The sequence below is a fragment of the Pelophylax lessonae genome (assembly GCF_965119305.1).
Source record: "Pelophylax lessonae genome assembly, chromosome: 2".
Lineage (NCBI taxonomy): Eukaryota > Metazoa > Chordata > Amphibia > Anura > Ranidae > Pelophylax > Pelophylax lessonae.
This window is the reverse complement of record NC_138769.1, coordinates 696,308,754-696,325,106: the sequence shown is the minus strand read 5'-3', so window position 1 is coordinate 696,325,106 and position 16,353 is coordinate 696,308,754. Positions and strand designations below refer to the sequence as shown.

At 45.0% G+C, this 16,353-nt stretch overlaps 1 protein-coding gene across 1 annotated transcript in view; it reads right to left on the bottom strand.

Moving 5' to 3' along the window:
* Nucleotides 1-16,353, bottom strand: part of ME3 (malic enzyme 3) — a 306,056-nt gene that overhangs the window by 128,922 nt on the left and 160,781 nt on the right. The window contains exon 6 of the mRNA XM_082248513.1: nucleotides 7,588-7,691. Within this exon, the coding sequence (XP_082104639.1) occupies nucleotides 7,588-7,691 (104 nt within the window). The remainder of the gene's footprint in view (nucleotides 1-7,587; nucleotides 7,692-16,353) is intronic.

Genomic DNA, 16,353 nt, shown 5'->3' with positions numbered 1-16,353 from the left:
GTGTGTACATTACAAATTACAGGCCTGAGGCCTCCCCCCAGACCACCATCTGTCCAGAGCACTGAGTGCACTACATGCCTCCTCTGATCACCGGCATCCAGAGCACTGTGCTTTACAGGCCTCCCCTCAGAGTGACCACTGTCTATCCAGAGCACTGTGTGTGCATTTTAGGCCTCCTCTGACCAACGGCATCCAGAGCACTGTGTATTACAGGCCATTCCTCAGACCTGAGACCACCATCCAGAATTGTGCAGCATTACAGGCCTCCTCTGACCACCGGCATCCGAAGCACTGTGCATTACAGGCCTCCTCTGACCACCGGCATCCAGGGCACTGTGCATTACAGGCCTCTTCTCACACCTGAGATTACCATCCAGCACTGTGCATCATCACAGGCCTCTCAGAGTCAGTTCACCATCCCAGAGCACATTACAGGCCTCCCCTCAGACCACAATCCAGATCACAGTACAGCATTACAGGCCTCTCACACCACCATCCAGAGCACTGTGCAGCATTACAGGCATCCTTTAGACCACTGTCCAGAGCACTGTGCAGCATTACAGGCCTCCTCAGACCACTGCCCAGAGCACTATCTAGCATTAAAGTACTCAGACCACCATCCAGAGCACTGTGACCTTACAGCCACAGTTCAGAGCACTGTGCAGCATTACAGGCCTCCTCAAACCACTGTGCGACATTACTGGCCTCCTCAGACCACCGCCCAGAACACTGTGGAGCATTACAGGCCTCCTCAGACCACTGTGCAGCTCTACAGGCCTCCAAAGACCACCATCCAGAGCACTGTGCAGCACTACAGGCCTCCTCACACCACTGTGCAGCATTATAGTGAATGGCAAAAGCTCATATCATTGCATGGCCTTTTGTGGAACATACTAAAATCCCTCCAGAGTGACATCATGTCCATGCCCCTGCCCTCTTTGATCTACTCAGCCACCTTGAGGACTTTAAACAGAACACTAGCCACCAAGGCCTTGCCACAATTGCACATTAAATTAAAGGGAATGTAAACCAGCATTTTTCTTAATTCTTAGATCCAAATGATGTGTTCTCAGCACTTGCAGCAGCTACTTGTTTTGTCAACCCTACTGTCTGTGAAACCCTTATTGATGTGGCAGATGAGAATATTCAATAACTGCTTTAAAAAAAGGCAGAGGAGTAAGCCGTAAGAAAATCCACATTGCCCCACACACAGAAAGGGTTGTGTCACAGGTGACCACTCTAGAGGCTGGCAAAATAGAGCAAGGGTTATGTTGGCACAAAGTCCTTTCCTTCAAATGAATCAAAACAAATAGAAGTGTTTTATTCTCTAGGTATTTCTATTTCTAACATAAGAAGCATACCTAATACTTGTGGGTTGTGCTTAATGCGATAGGAAGAATCTATATTTTAAACAACAGTTTTAATTGTCAATTTAAATTCATAGGAATAATGCGCAGGCGACAAATTCCATTAGTATATGGAACTAGAACCACCACCACTTTTAATCAACTCCTCTCTCTCTCTTAGCATTCACAAATTTGACAATAGAGGTAAATATCACACTAATGAAAACGAAAGATAGATCAGTAACTGCCCAGAAGCTGTGCAGGGATGACACACCTGCACCGGAAGTGACAAGCAGGGCCGGTGCAGGGCATTCTAGTACTCAGACGTCACCGAAGAGGACACCGAAGAGGACGCTCCGGCTTCAGCTGCCCACACCTGAGATGGCAGTGCTGGACAAGACATGTTCAAGGTAAGTATTTCTTCTAAAAGGTAAGTGAAACGGGACAGTTCAGAGGCCATCGTTGCTTAAATGCACTAGTCCTGACTGTCCCGGGGGTATTTTTATCTAATAAAAGGTTTTCAGGGTGGAACTCCACTTTAACAAGAGCACAGATTTAAAGCTTACAGAAGTATAAAAAGCTTGTAGCATACATGGTACTGGACAGTGGCCGCCCCCCCAATCAGCATCTTCAAAGAAAAAAAAAAAAATTACCATTTAAAGCCCACTATGGGGCGCCGGACCTATTGCTGGCTATGGGGAGAGGGGGGGGGGTTGGCATCCCACCTGCTGCCAGGCAGAGGCGCCGATTGGCGGCCGTTCTGGGTGTCATCGGGGCGCAGAACAATGTGCCCCGACAATCCCCACTGTAGTCCTGTCCTGGCTGTGATTGGTCCAGACTCCAGCCTGGACCAATCATTCAGGACATCTCGGCTGACATAGTCGTGGGGGCTGTGCGTGCGTCAGTCACTCACTGTCCGTCACCTTCCCGCCCGCCGTCAGAGCGAGGAGGAGCAGCGGCGCGCGTGGTCGGTCGAGACGTCTCCCCTGAAGGCAGCACACAGCAGTCGGTCGAGTTAGTCAGCCAGAGCCAGCCCAAGAGCAGGTAAGTGATGATCGAAGCAGCCGATGCCTCAGTGCCTCCGTCTCTCTCCTCTCTCCGCTCTCACCCAAGGCAGCGCTATCCTGTAGGTGTCCTCCTGTGTGTGGAGTCCGGTGGGGTTGTGCGCAGAGCTGGAACTGACCAGGCCAGGACACGTCTTCCTCCTCTCCTAGCCAGCAGCCAGGGAGGAGGGGGGGCCTGAAAAATCTGCTGGCCCCTCCATCCTTGCTGGATGCTACATGGTGCCTTCTAGGAGCCACACTGGACCATCCAAATTGCACACATGAGCAGTGCGCTCTGTTCTCCATTACACATGCAGCTGTGGGGGGCCCTCCCTGCAAAATCTGCTGGCCCCTCCTTCCTTGCTGGACGCTACATTGTGCCCTCTAGCAGCCACTCTGGACCATCCAAACTGCACACATGAGCAGTGCGCTCTGTTGGGTCTATAGCTGCAGGCACTGAGTTCAGCTAGAGAAGGGGAGAGCGGATTGCGCATGAGTGCAGTTTGAAGGGCCCAGAGCAGCCGCGCCCTTGTAATGTCAAGCCCATTCTGCAAACAGCACAATGGAGGGGGATTAAAGGGCCAGCACATGTGTAATGGTAGCAGGTGCAGTATTTAAAAAAAAGAGGGAACACTAGCATGTACTATTAGGGGAAATGGAATTGCATAGGGGGGGTGCTATTCGGAAAATGTTGCAGAAGGTGAATTTACAGTTTATTGGTGGTGGATGGGTGGAGCAGGAACTGGTGCTGGCTTATCAGCGAGAAACAGCAGCATACAGGACAGGTTTGCCAACACTGTGTTCTGAGCATAATCTTCACTGACCTTCCGCATCAGATGAATAAACACTTTTGCAGCAAGTGTGAAGAGACCACAGTGTCTGCTGTTGGAATACGCAGCATCAGGGGAGGGCTGGCAGCCTTAGGCCTGGGGGGCAAATCTAGTCAAGTGGCCCGTTGAACCACCGAATCAGCTCACCATCCATGCCCATCTGGTTTTTATAGCGGGTATTGATGTTGTTATGAAACAAGACCAATATGACCCCGATCTCGTTAAAGAGCCGATGCCGCGGCTCATTGCACATGTGATTGGCTGTGTCCAATCACAGTGGATCATGTGTAAAATGTGGAGAGCCAGATCAGTGGCATCTCCTCGCAGGGGAGACCTGTACAGATAATCAGAGCACAGCATTACAGTGCAGCCTCAGCAATGCCCAGCAAGTGACGCCAATCAGTGCTACCTTTCAGTGCCTGCTCATCAGTGCAGCCCATCATTGCATCAGTGCCACCTATTAGTGCCCCATATTAGTGTCTCCACATCAGTGCCACCTAGAAAAATGTTTTAACCACTTCTGGAGCGGACGATTTTCCCCCTTAATGACCAGGCCATTTTTTGCGATTCGGCACTGCGTTATTTTAATGGACAATTGCGTGGTCGTGCGATGCTGTAACCAAATAAAATTGATATCCTTTTTTTTCCTCACAAACAGAGCTTTCTTTTGGTGGTATTTGATCACCTGTGCGATTTTTATTTTTTGTGCTATAAACAAAAAAATGTGACAATTCTGAAAAAAACAATATTTTTCACATTCTGCTATATAACATTCACAATAATAATATAAAAAATTAAAAATCAAAACTTTTTTATAATTTTAGGCCAATTTGTATTCTGCTACATATTTTTGGTAAAAAATAAATCCCAATAAGTGTATATTGATTGGTTTGCGCAAAAGTTATCGCTTCTACAAACTAGGGGAAAGATTTATGTCATGTTTATTCTTTACTAGTATTGGCAATTTGGCAGCGATAAGCGATTTTTTGCAGGACTGCAACATTGCGGCGGACAGATCGGACACCTAACTGACATTGTAGACACGATAACTTTTGCGCAAACCAATCAAAATACGCTTATTGGGATTTATTTTTTACCAAAAATATGTAGCAGAATACAAATTGGCCTAAAATTATGAAAAAGTTTGATTTTTAATTTTTTTTTAATTATTATTGTGAATGTTATATAGCAAAAAGTGAAAATTTTTTTTTTTTTTTTTTTCAGAATTGTCGCTCTTTTGTTTGTTTATAGTGCAAAAAAATAAAAATCGCAGAGGTGATCAAATACCACCAACAGAAAGCTCTGTTTGTGGGGAAAAAGGACATCAATTGTATTTGGGTACAGCGTCGCCCGACCGCACAATTGTCAGTTAAAATAACGCAGTGCCGAATCGCAAAAAATGGCCTGGTCATTAAGGGGGGGAATCCTTCCGGTCCAGAAGTGGTTTTAAAGGACATACAGCGAGGACTGTACATCCAGTGGAGATCTAAATACTGGGCTCCATACCTAAAAGTGAAAAGGAAAAAACAGCACATGTCCCATAGTAATCAGAGTGTCCATTCTATAATTTCAGGAGAGTGAAGGCCATGTCAGACCAGCAATCCTCTAAAACTCACCAGTAACAAACCACTTACTTTTTCCTATGGAGTGGCTCCCTCACTGGATCAGTGAAATGTCGCTCTTTGCTTCCAAGTAAGTGAGTGAACTTCTACAGCATTTAGACCCAGCAAAGGAGCACTTCTATCAGTGGTTTGTCTTGGGATTTATCATTAGTAGCAGAAACACTCATTTGACATGGGGCCTAAGAGGAGCAGGAAAGTCTGACTGGTTTCTATGGCCAACAAGAACAGTTCTTTGTGAGCTGGGTACTAAGACTTAGAAACACCACTCAAAGCCAGGAAAACAACTCTCAGTTGCAGACTGCCTAACACAAACTCATCCAAAAGCATGCATATGCAGGATTAGGAAAGCACTGTGCACTCCCGACTAGACAACTTTAAACTTACCCGCCAACACTGGAGACTGCCCGTGTGATGTGAAGAGAATGTGTGGGCGGGCACAGGAAGAGAGGGGCGGGAGGAGGCAGAGCAGATCTGTTCTCTCATTTCTACAGAGGAGGGGGGCTTTGCTCCGTAAGAATGGAACACAAACACTCTCAGTCCTGTGTGACAGGTACAGGCAGCTAACATCCCTGTCACAGGACATATCGCCGGCTCGCAGCTGCAGTGGAAGATAGAGACATTCTTTTCACTGCTCCTCCACGCTGTAACCCCTGCCAGAGCCGCCTGAGCAGCAGCACCCGGTCAGCTCCGACACATGCACAGTCCTGAGCTGCCTGTACAGCGGCCCATTTTACAGGGAATCAGAGCGGCCTGGGGGGAAATTGCCACTTTGCCCCCTGGCCCAGCCCGCCCCTGCGCAGCATTCCCCATTATGTGTTATCCTACAAGCTGTCCTTTGCAGCGTATTTTGTTAACGACATGCATGGCAGTTTTATGTCACATTTGTGGTTCCATCACATCTGCAGCTGGAAGGGTCCTAGGAGCTCCTACTTGTAAAATGTTGCTATCAGATGCTCCCATCTGACATCACACTTGGGTCCCTATCACAAGGGGCGGATCCATTTGGACAGACTCCGCTGAGATCCCTGCTTGCTCCCTTGATCCCCGCTGAGCAGGCGGATGACAGGTCCGTCTCCACTCAGTGTGCAGAGACGGACCTGTCAGAGTCCCACTCTCCTCTATGGGGACAGGCTGGCTGTTTTCATCCGACTCACTGGACAGATGGCGTACGTATTGCCATACGTCTGTTTTCAGCAGATCTTGACGGAACGGATGCCAGCAGACATCCGACTTCCCATAGAGGACAATGGGTGCCCAGATCGAGTCGGCCCCGATCGGTCGATCGTATGAAAGGGGCCTTAGGCAGGCCATACACGGTTGGAAAACTTCCTGCGGAACTGGCCGAGATTCCAACCGTGTTTGGGCCGGCTGAATGTACCAAGTTGATCGATCAATTAACTTGGGTACAGCCAGCATGCTGGGTTTAACCTACGATTATCGCAAGTGGCTGCTATAGCAGCTACCAATAATCACTGTCTTCCCCTGGCCCCCTGCCGGCAGCAGACAATGGCTCAGTAGGAGGGATTCCCGCATCATCACTGTTTGTGTTGATGGGGGAATCGAGCAAATTTTTTTCCTGCAACCACAGAAATGCACTCTGTGTATGGCAGAACCTATGCCTCATTCACAGCAGTGTATTTAAGTGTACACCTGTGTGAGGGTCGTGTCTGCCAGAAAGGGGAATACACAGAATACCTGTGTGCGTTTTTGGTTGTAAATAACATGACAAAATGTGGATTATTTCAAGGGGTGACTATGAATACTTTTTCAAGGCACTTTTCCTTGATTACTGAAGGCCCCTTTCACACTTGTGTGACCTCAAAGTCACGCAATTTTTTACCGCGTTTTTTGCCGCGAAGCAATACCTATTACATTTTTCTTTTTGCGCCCCCCCAAAAATTTTTAGCACCAGCCGCCACTGGTACTGGATACTGTGTACAAACAGTAATTAGAAAAAGTAAGTACACAACATAACACTGTTGACTTTTTCAACATACTTAAACATGCAACCATTAGATCTCAATATAAATAGTGCCTACAGAGAAAGGTGATATACTTGCACAAATGATACATACAATTGACTCCTTATACTCATTCTCATGATCTAAATGAATGAAAATGCAGTAAGTACTCCCCTACATTTAAAACCACTTAAAATCCATTAAATTAGAATTCAGTGTTCCTAATTAGGTAGCAATAATGGGAACCTCCTTAGAGATTATGCCGGTGGAACTGGTCAAATTTAAACCTCAGACATCTGGGGTTTTGGTGTTCTCTTTGCTGTTGCCATGTGTGGTGTCATCATTGCAAAGTCAATAAAGCTCTCCAAGGCCCCCACAGAGAAGTTTGTGGAAGCTTATAAGTCTGGCAAGAAAATTAAATTCTAGATTTAAATAGAATGACAAATATTTAAATCATTCCACTGTAAGGAAAAATAAATCTACAAGTTGCATAGATTCCAAACTTGTCCAGAACTGGTCAGCAAGATCAACTTAAGAGCTGACCATTTGATGGTAAAAGACTCAAAGAACCCCAGAATTTCACCGGGGGTTGTTAGATCTACCCAAACACTATCCTGAGCACAATTTATTATTATTATTACCAGAAAATACTGTTGTATATGGTTGAGGACAGCTTGTTTTGCGTGCGTGTATGGACAGACAGCGGGATAGACAGATACACATGAACTGATGAATTAATGTTTAATCCTGTAAAATCAAAGTAACAAAGTCAGTTTCTGACTTACTTGTTGGTCACAGCTTGCATGAATTCATCAATTAGGTCGTCATAGGCCTTCCCACGAACTCGCTTGTGTTTTAATCCGATATATAAGGGGTCATTCAGAAGTGTCTGAAGAATCAAAAAAAAGAACAATTTAGGTTATGTGGAGTTCGTGTTGGTGGCCTTATAGGGCTTCCCAGGACTAGTGCCGCTTAGGATCTTAATAGAAAGGCACAAAGTTGAAGTTGAATTACACTCAAAACGAAACCACTAGTTACCGTACCCATCTTGCTCCTTCAAAGCAATCCTATCGCTATCGTAAAGTTATTCAGGCAACTTATAAATAACAGTGAATTTATCTTTCCTGTCACCTCCATTATTCAACATACCGCTCCATTCATGAGGAATGGTCTCGTTTTTGGACAACAAAGGACACCATTTCCACCCACATACAGTATTTCTTAAAATGGAATTCTGATGCATTTTATCCAAAACCGAACTTTATTTAAAAAACACAAACATTGAAACTGGTTAAAGCAGAGCTGTGGGAATGAGACATAATCTCTCCATGCTTTGGCCCGACCTTGAACTGCAAAGGTAAAATGTTTGTTTAGTTTAGGAGACCAGAGATAAAGTGCAGTACTTGCCTTACTCTTGGCTACAGTAGGCTTCCTCAGTCTATACAACTTGTCCAGAGTGTAAGCAGCCACTCTAAGCAGCACCACGGCCCAATCAGCCTCTCTAAGCAGCTTTGGGCCGTGGTGGCCTCCACACATACAATGCAGAGTTAATAGCCCCGAAATGCACTTGTTAACCCGAAGGGACTGCCAACAGCTCGGGGCTCGAAAACAGTGCTGGAGCCTCCCCCCCCCTGCTGTGCCATTCTGACAGTTAAACAATGGTGTGGTGCTAAAGAGTCCTCCGCTGTCAGAATATATTAATCAGTGATTGGCTGCAGCCACTGATCGACATAGGACATAGAAACAATGCTAAGCGACTCAACTATGCATGAAATCCTAGCAACTGGGGTGCAGGAAAATGACAGCAGGTGCTCTGAACTGATGAGTCAAAATGTGAAATATTCGGCTGTAGCAGGAGGCAGTTTGTTGGTGAAGGGCTGGAGAACGGTAGAATAATGAGTGTCCGCAGACAACAGTGAAGCATGGTGGAGGTTCCTTGCAAGTTTGGGGCTGCATTTCTGCAAATGGAGTTAGAGATTTGACAGATGGATTGGAGGCAGCCTACATCCACAGAAGATCTATGGTTAGTTCTCCAAGATGTATGGAACAGCCTACCTGCTGAGTTCCTTCAAAAACTGTGTGCAAGTGTACCTAGATGAATTGATGCTGGTTTGACAGCAAAGGCTGGTCCCACCAAATACAATTTTTATTTTGATTTCTCTTCATTTACTTTTCATTTTGGTAATTGATAAAAACTAATAACACCTCTATTTATGAAAGCATTCCTTATTTACAACATTTTTTGCCTGGCTTAAAAACTTTTTCACAGTAATATATGCTGTATATATACACACACACACACACACACACACACACACACACACACACACATACAGTATCTCACAAAAGTGAGTACACCCCTCACAGTGCCGGCAGCACTCATGCAGCCCCAGACCATGACACTCCCACCACCATGCTTGATCGTAGGCAAGACACGCTTGTCTTTGTACTCCTCACCTGGTTGCCCCCACACACGCTTGACACCATCTGAACCAAACCAGTTTATCTTGGTCTCATCAGACCACAGGACATGGTTCCAGTAATCCATGTCCTTAGTCTGATTGTCTTCAGCAAACTGTTTGCGGGCTTTCTTGGGCATTATGTTTAGAAGAGGCTTCCTTCTGGGACGACAGCCATGCAGACCAATTTGATGCAGTGTGCGGCGTATGGTCTGAGCACTGACAGGCTGACCCCCCACCTCTTCAACCTCTGCAGCAATGCTGGCAGCACTCATGCATCTATTTCCATAAGACAAACTCTGGATAGGACGTTGAGCATGTGCACTCAACTTCTTTATTCGAATATGGCGAGGCCTGTTCTGAGTAGAACCTGTCCTGTTAAACCGCTGTATGGTCTTCGCCTCCGTGCTGCAGCTAAGTTTCAGGGTCTTGGCAATCTTCTTATAGCCTAGGCCATCTATATGTAGAGCAACAATTCTTTTTTTCAGATCCTCATTTCTTTGCCATGAGGTGCAATGTTGAACTTCCAGTGACCAGTATGAGAGAGTGAGAGCGATAACACCAAATTTAACACACCTGCTCCCCATTCATACCTGAGACCTTGTAACACTAACGAGTCACATGACACCGGGGAGCGAAAATGGGTGTACTCACTTTTTTTGCCAGCGGTTTAGACAATACAGCTCCCTGATGTTGCCATTGAGGAGTGGAAGAGGACTCCAGTGGCAACCTGTGAAGCTCTGGTGAACTCCATGCCCAAGAGGGTTAGGGCAGTGCTGGCAAATAATGGTGACCACACAAAATCTTGACACTTTGGGCACAATTTGGACATTTAGAGGTATACTCACTTTTGTTGCCAGTGGTTTAGTTTGAGTTATTTTGAGGGGATGGAAAATTTACACTGTTATACAAGCTGTACACTCACTATTTTACATTGTAGCAAAGTGTCATTTCTTCAGTGTTGTCACATGAAAAGATATAATAAAATATTTACAAAAATGTGAGGGGTGTACTCACTTTTGTGAGATACTGTATAATATATATATATATATATATATATACATATACACACACACACACACACACACACACACACACAGTTGGGATCGAAAGTTTGGGCACCCCAGGTAGAAATTTGTATTCATGTGCATAAAGAAGCCAAAGATGGAAAAATCTCCAAAAGGCATCAAATTACAGATTAGACATTCTCATAATATGTCAACAAAACTTCGATTTTATTTCCATCATTTACACTTTCAAAATAACAGAAAACAAAAAAATGGCATCTGCAAAAGTTTGGGCACCCTGCAGAGTTATTATCTTGTACTGCCCCCTTTGGCAAGTATCACAGCTTGTAAATGCTTTTTGTAGCCAGCCAAGAGTCTTTCAATTCTTGTTTGAGGTATCTTTGCCCATTCTTCCTTACAAAAGTCTTCCAGTTCTTTGAGATTTCTGGGCTGTCTGTCATGCACTGCTCTTTTAAGGTCTATCCATAGATTTTCAATTATGTTGAGGTCAGGAGATTGTGAAGACCATGGCAAGACCTTCAGTTTACGCCTCTTGATGTAATCCCCCGTGGATTTCGAGGTGTGTTTAGGATCATTATCCATTTGTAGAAGCCATCCTCTTTAACTTCAGCTTTTTCACAGATGGCATCAAGTTACCATCGAAAATTTGCTGAAATTTTATTGAATCCATTTTTCCTTCTACTTGTGAGATGTTCCCTGTGCCACTGGCTGCAATACAACCCCAATGCATGATTGATCCAACCCCATGCTTAACAGTTGGACAGAGGTTCTTTTCATTAAATTCTGTCCCCCTTCTTCTCCAAACGTAAACGTGCCAAAAAGTTCAATTTTTAACCTCATCGGTCCACAGAACTTGTTTCCAAAATGCATCAGGCTTGTCTATATGTTCATTTGGAGAGTTCAAACGCTGATTTTTGTGGGGAGGACGTAGAAGAGGTTTTCTTCTGATGACTCTTCCATGAAGACCATATTTGTACAAGTATCTCTTTATAGTGGAATAGTGTACCACAACTCCAGAGTCTGCCAGATCTTTCTGGAGGGATCGTGCAGTCAAACGTGGGTTTTGAATTGTTTTTCTCACAATCCTGCGAGCTGTTCTGTCTGATATTTTTCTTGGTCTTCCAGATCTTGCTTTAACTTCCACTGTTCCTGATGACTGCCATTTCTTAAATACATTCCGAACAGAGGATATTGACATGTGAAAACGCTTTGCTATCTTCTTATAGCATTCTCCAGCTTTGTGAGCGTCAACTATTTTCAGTTTCAGTTTTCTAGGCAACTGCTTAGAAGATCCCATGGTGCTGATTGTTGGGGCAAGGTCAGATGAGTCTGGGCATTTAAAACCTTTGAGATTGACATCACCTGGTCTTCCCAGACGATGATTGAGAACAATCCATGACACTGGCAGGTCTCAGCCTTGCAAAGGGGCCAGTGCATGCTATAAATTCTGCAGGGTGCCCAAACTTTTGTTTTCTGTAATTTTGAAAGTGTCAATGATGGAAATAAAATCTAACTTTTGTTGACATATTATAAGAATGTCTAATCTGTAATTTGATGCCTTTTGGAGATTTTTCCATCTTTCCTTGGCTTCTTTATGCACATTAATAGAAATTTTTACCTGGGGTGCCCAAACTTTCGATGACCACTGTATATATATATTTTTTTTTTTTTACACACACACACACACACACACACACACACACACACACACACTGTATATTTATTTTGTTTATTGTTTTACACAATCCCTGGTCTCCAGTTTGTGTAATCTTTCAGTCTAAGACCTCTTTCACACGGTCCGCCTTCGTAGGCGGATCCGTGCTGCTCAGCAGGGATCGATCCGCCGACCCCCGCTGAGCCGGCGCATGACAGCTCCGTCTCCGCTTGCAGTGCGGAGAGGGAGGTGTCACAGCCCCCGCTGCTCTCTATGGGGGATCGGATGAGAGCGGACCGCTTGTCGGCTCTCATCCGATCCGATCCCTGGACGGATGGAAAAATAGGGTTTTCATCCGTCTGGATTTCACGGACAGGATCGGATACGGATGGCAGCGGGTGTCAGTAGAGGTGTCTCCGCTGACACCGCTGCCCCATAGAGCTGCATGGAGGATCCGATCAGATCCGCCTAAAAAACTGACAGGCGGATCTGATCGGATCGCCCGTGTGAAAGAGCCCTAAGGGTTCATATGACAGGCAGTAAAGAGGCATTTTATCCCCTCCTGTCTGCTTTAACTCCTTGCACCCCACACCAGTGTGTCGCAATCGCAGTTGCAGGGCCTATTCACTTAAATAAGTTACACTCGGAGGGCACTACATCTGCCGAAAGAAACAGGAGATATAATTCCTGCTGCAGTGTGTGTACACAGCAAAGCATTCTGGCATACGTACACCCCTGGCGGCTGCCTCTACAGCTAAAGGGGGCAGCTGGAGTGCAGTAAAAATGTGGCATAACTGTGGGGTTTTACCGCTTCCCAACCTCTGGTGTGAACAAGCCCTTACACCCTGTCTACAGGTTTTCTTCCTCTCCCGCTAATATAGACTGAGGCCCAAAACTGTACAGCCTAGTCCAGATGTGATGTGAAGGGGGTGATAGAATAGCAGAACTGCACTATCTTCTCTGTATTTGGTAGTAGAATTTCCTCTTATCGGTCCCTGCTGATACTTGGACTAGTTTGGTCCAGCAGCTCCTGTGAGTGCACAGAAATAATTCATAACCCGTCAAATGTAATATCTGCTGTGCGTTCTCCAGAATATTTCACAGTATGTAGAGAGACAATAATATCTGCCAATCATTCTGACACTTAGAGCTACTATTACAGCAGAATAATGTTAGAAATGTCCTCTAAAAATAGTGATAACAAAAACAAAACTCCCACTTTACTAAACACAAGAATCCTAAATTCTTACTTCGCTACTCATCCACCATACTTCTGCCAAAATGTAATATGCATGGAGAGTCAAAACTTTTTGTAATTTTAGATAAAACAGGGAAGGATCAGGTTTTTACTGCTGTCTGGCTAGGTACTGTATATAACCCTCCTATTGTTCCTTGCGGTCATGGTCACTAAGATTAAAAAAATTAGGGGGAATCCAAGATTTTATAGTTTTCTGTCCCACTTGTATGCATTTTCTCCATGTTGTATTTAACCACATCAGGTTAATATTGTTCAGAAATATGTTGATGGCACATGGAGGTTTTGGACCACTACAATATGCTTACTATGGGATTTTGGCTTCCCCCTCTGTCCTTCCATTCTGTTTAGTGCTAGTTAGTTCAGCACTAGCTAGACACCCCCCTCTCCCCCTACCGTATTATCCCTTTACTTCCATGTTCCCTCTGTTAAGTGGGGTACATACTAGTAGAAAATCTGCTGAAAATTCCCATCCGAGGTAAAATCGTACGATTTTCGGCTAGTGTGTACACAACTTTCAGCAGCCAATGCCGACATTTTCAGCAAAAAAAAAGGGAGGGACAAACACCAAAATTTTTATCGTCCGTCCCCAGACGACCAATTTTCGTTTTAATGTGTTTGCAGTACGTCCGTGAAAAATGGGATACGAAAGACTGCGCATGATCTGAAGTTGCTGACAACCCAGAAGTCTAGGAACAAATGTCCCAAAAAAAATAAATAAATAAAAAAATCGGACGAGAAATTTCGTGAACATTTATGCACTGTCAACTAAAAACAGTAATGAACGCTGAGCAAGAGAGAGAAAAATCAGAGGATATTTCGTCCGATTTCCGTCAAGTGTGTACAGGCCTTTAGTGATAGTGATTTCCAAAGAAAGGAGTCAGGAATGTCATTGTTTTCTTACACTTAAAAGAACTGGAAAATGTATCTTCTGTGCTGCAATTAGCTGAAATAAAATTGCATTGGATGCAACTTTTGTTTCTAGCTGAAGAGTTATGCTGCCTGTGGATGGTGCCAAGACAGCAGGTGACCATACTATCTGGATAGTAGACATGTGCTATTCGTTTCGTTCGGAATACAAATTCAGACACATTTTTGGTGAAAATCTTTATAATTTTCAGAACCTTTGGCATTCAGATCAGTCGAAAAATGATCTTGAATAAATAAATTTGAAATTCTGTGTGAAGAATAGCTGGTTGTTAAGCAGCAGGCTTCCCTGCTGACATCTGAAATGTAAACAAAACAATGGCAGCAAAAGAAAATTCTGAATAAAAAAACAGCATGCCCCCCCCCCCCCCCCCCATCCATACCAGGCCCATCAGGTCTGCTATGGATTCTAAGGGAACCCCATGCTAAAAAAAAAATAAAAAATAAAAAGAAGGGACGGGGCTGGGGCCCCACCCTAAAAGCAATACCATGTCCTTATCTGAGCATGCATCCCGAACGATACCAGGCCACATTCCCTCAACATGGGGGGGTCTGCCCTCCCCACCCCAAAGCACCTTGTCCCCATGTAGATGGGGACAAGGGCCTCTTCCCGTTAAACCTGGGTGGTGGTTGTGGGGGTCTGCGGGCAGGGGGCTTTTCGGAATCTGGAAGCCCCTTTTAACAAGAGGGCCCCCAAATTTCCCCCTCCCCTTGGGGAGCAAGGAGTCCGCGGGAAGCATTTGACGAGGCTGGAGGTTTTTCTTTTTTCAGGTTTGGCGGGGGGTGTGAGATGGATCTACATCAGGGGACATTGTTTTTTATTTTTTAATAAAGGAATTGTCAAAAACTCGTTTACTGTCTTTCTTTACTTTTTACACATTTTTGGTGATGGGTAGGGGTACTATGTCCCATGTTATGCCCACACACTATACCCCATATTCATTCACACAGGGGGTGGGCCAGGATCTTTGGGGCTCCCTGTTAAAGGGGGCTTCCAAGTCCTGATAAGCCCCCTGCCCACAGACCCCCACAACCATCAGCCAGGGTTGTGGGGATGAGGCCCTTGTCCCCATCAACATGGGCAAGAGGTGCTTTGGGCGGGGAGGGCAGACCCCCCCCCCATGTTGAGGGAATGTGGCCCGCTATGGCTCAGGAGAGGGGACACTCGCTCGCCCCCCCCTCCTTCCTGACCTGCTGGGCATGCTCAGATAAGGGTCTGGTATGGATTTTGGGGGACCCCATGCTATTTTTTTTTTTTATACTTTAAATGTCAGCATGTTTTTTTACATTTCATGTATCAGTGGGGAAGCCCGCTGACAGCTGATGAGTCATCAGTTGTTAAAGACACGGCTTTCCAGCCCGCTGCTTAACGACCAGCTACACACAGAATTCAAATTGGTCGACCAATCCAAATGCCAATCATTCTGAAAATTTGGAATTCCTTAAAAAATAAATGTAATGACATTTTACGAAAACGAAAATAAAAGAATTCCGAAACGACACTAAACCAATTCCGAAAAAAACAAAATTAGTAACATAACGAATATATCCGAAACGAAACATTTTTCCGTTCTGTACATTTTTACTAGATAGACAAGGTCTAAGTATGTCAATGCATAAAGGGGCATTTGAAAAAAAACAACACACTCCACGGCACCTTGCAGGGAGTGACCCTGCAGCTTTCACATGCGTTTGCAAATGTGTGCTAACTAAACCCCTGTTTTGAAGCAAACTGTTAGACAGGTCAATTTGGTTGGTAAGCAAACTGGTTATCAAATTGAACTGGGAAATTTGTATCTGTATTTGTCTCATGTGCATTGCCCTTCCATGTGTTCTTTGCTATGAAGGCCAGTTATAGGTAGGGCAGAGGCCATTTTCTTTGTTGTTCATGTATACTGGTGAGCGGACACACTAGATGCCTTTGCTGTTTTGCTATTGGCTGGGCATCTATTGTGCCCCAAAGTACCTTTAGGAGGCTTGGGCTACCTCCAGGCTCACCTGCCCCCTATCTATCCATTAGCTTGCATGTGCTTCCACTGTGGAGGCTCTCATAAATTTAAAAGAGTTAGGACTACAGGTAATACAAGGTGCTGTGAAGTGGCCCTGCAGTTTACACATGCGTTTGCAAATGTGTGCTACCTAACCCCCTGTTTTGACGCAAACTGTTAGACTGCTTATCAGGGGAGCCTGATCAGTAGTTAGGCCTGTTGCATGTGTCCAGGGTGTGA